The sequence below is a fragment of the Charadrius vociferus genome, unplaced genomic scaffold, assembly GCF_000708025.1.
Source record: "Charadrius vociferus isolate BGI_N301 unplaced genomic scaffold, ASM70802v2 scaffold366, whole genome shotgun sequence".
NCBI lineage: Eukaryota > Metazoa > Chordata > Aves > Charadriiformes > Charadriidae > Charadrius > Charadrius vociferus.
The window spans coordinates 418,313-420,306 of NW_009648900.1; the positions used below are offsets into that span (position 1 = coordinate 418,313).

The 1,994-nt window shown below is 41.8% G+C and overlaps 1 protein-coding gene across 1 annotated transcript in view; it reads right to left on the minus strand.

The window, feature by feature from the left end:
* Positions 1-1,633: 1,633 nt before the first annotated feature.
* Positions 1,634-1,994, minus strand: part of HOXA6 (homeobox A6) — a 2,177-nt gene continuing 1,816 nt past the window's right edge. Inside the window, exon 2 of the mRNA XM_009887175.1 lies at positions 1,634-1,927. Within this exon, the coding sequence (XP_009885477.1) occupies positions 1,668-1,927 (260 nt within the window). The 3' untranslated portion in view covers positions 1,634-1,667. The remainder of the gene's footprint in view (positions 1,928-1,994) is intronic.

Consider the following 1,994-nt stretch of genomic DNA (forward strand, 5'->3'; position numbering starts at 1 on the left):
CGGGTCCCCCGCCCCGGCCGCCGGAGAGCCTTGCGTGCAGAGAGGGCTCCGCTTTGTGCCTGTTGTCTCCTCCGTGCGAGGAGGCTTATGCACACCAGTTCACAAATCCTATACGATCCGTCCTCGGATGCTGGCAACGCTTATGTTCCTTCTGTGTATATATATATCTACTTATATGTATTTTTCCCCCCTTTTCCCGTGCCAGAGGTTTCGAGAGGCACCCGGGTCCTGCCGATGGGAAATGGCAGGTACCTATGAAAGATAAATATCGCGCAGCGTTTTTCCAACTAGGGGGTCAAATTCCAAGCGGCTTTACGGCCGCCGTTTATTTTTCCGCCTCTCTGGAAAAAAAGGAAAAACCCAGCCCAAACCAAAACCCAAACCCAAAATCAAACAACCAGAAAAACCCCCAACCTTTAAATGCGGCGGTAGCCATTTTGCATTAGTATTTTCCAGATTTGGCTTTTAAAATATTTAGAGCGGTAGCCCAAATAGCGCTGCCTTCCAAACAAAAGAGCCTTGATGCGCATACAAGTGTATTTGTACACAGCTTCACACGCACACTCACGCACACACAATACAACATGTAGAGATATAACGTATATATTAATCAATATTTTCGCTGCGCATATTTTACTTATATATAACTCGAAGTGGAAGCATTTTATGGCAGCTATTTTTCTTTAGAGTATCTATTTATTTTTTCCAGTGCTAAGAAATGCGAATGTGAATTAAGATACCACAAAAGCGGGGAAGAAGATCCCCGAGTTAATATGTCAGACACTTTTCTTTTAATAAAATTATTAAAAAAAAAAAAAAGAAAGATCGACCCAAGCCCACGAAGCCCCAAGAAATGTAGTCCATAATTCAAAGCCCCTTCAGTGTAGAGCTGAGCTCACCGAAACCTCAGTGTAAGCTCAACGGGAACCACAGAAATTCGCCCGCCTCAAAACCTCTTCCCTCGCTTCCCCTGAAGTTTAACGGCGAGTTTTTACTTTAATACTAGTAGTGCAGATTAGGCAGTTTAGCGGCATTTTAAAAATCTCCCTGCAATTCATCTTCGCTTTAACTGCAAGTTTATACCCAGCCTTTTATACAACGATTTTTTTAAAGGGTTTTCCTTCTTTTTGCTATTTAAATATCTTATACACGCGTAAAACTTTTTTGTCTCCCCTGCAGACCTTAAGCTCCCAAACACAGCATAACGAGACAGCCCGACATAGCGGGAGTTAGCAAAAACATAACCTCAAGATTTTCTAAAATCTCTCGTATTTCTACCATATGAACATTTCTAATTGAAAAAAAAAAAAAAAATTACTCGCTTTTCTCTTCTCAAGCAGGCACGCCAGGGACACTCACCCACACACAAATGCTCACCTCAAATATTTAAAAATCTGGGCCATTTTTCTAGTAGTTTAAGCAATGCCACCTTCGCTTTGGGAAGGTGGTTATATACAAACATGCCTGTAGCTCGAAAGCTCGGACTTCCACGTATATTAAAGAAAGTCACAGATGATTGCAAATGTACATCTTTTAACCAAGCCTTTTGGGAATTAATAGACTGTGACAAACCTATAGGATTTTAGTAGCAGAAGGAACACAAGCTAAATAATAATAGTAATAGTAAGCGCTAAGGAAAGGCCTGGTAGCGTTTATTAAACGTGGTTCTACTCCCCTGACTTTTCCTCTGTTTCTTCGCTGCTGGGCTGTGTGGAATTTATGAATTTGTTTTCCTTTTTCCATTTCATCCGCCTGTTTTGAAACCATATTTTAATCTGGCGTTCAGTAAGGCAGAGAGCGTTTGCAATCTCAATACGTCGTCTTCGGGTTAAGTATCTGTTAAAATGAAATTCCTTCTCTAACTCTAGCGTTTGGTATCTGGTGTAAGTTTGCCTCCCTCGTCTCCCATGAGTTCCATATACTGTACCTGTAGGAGTAAAGACAAAACGATCGCATTGGACAGGGCCCAGTGATTTCAGACCAGAAAGAGCGGT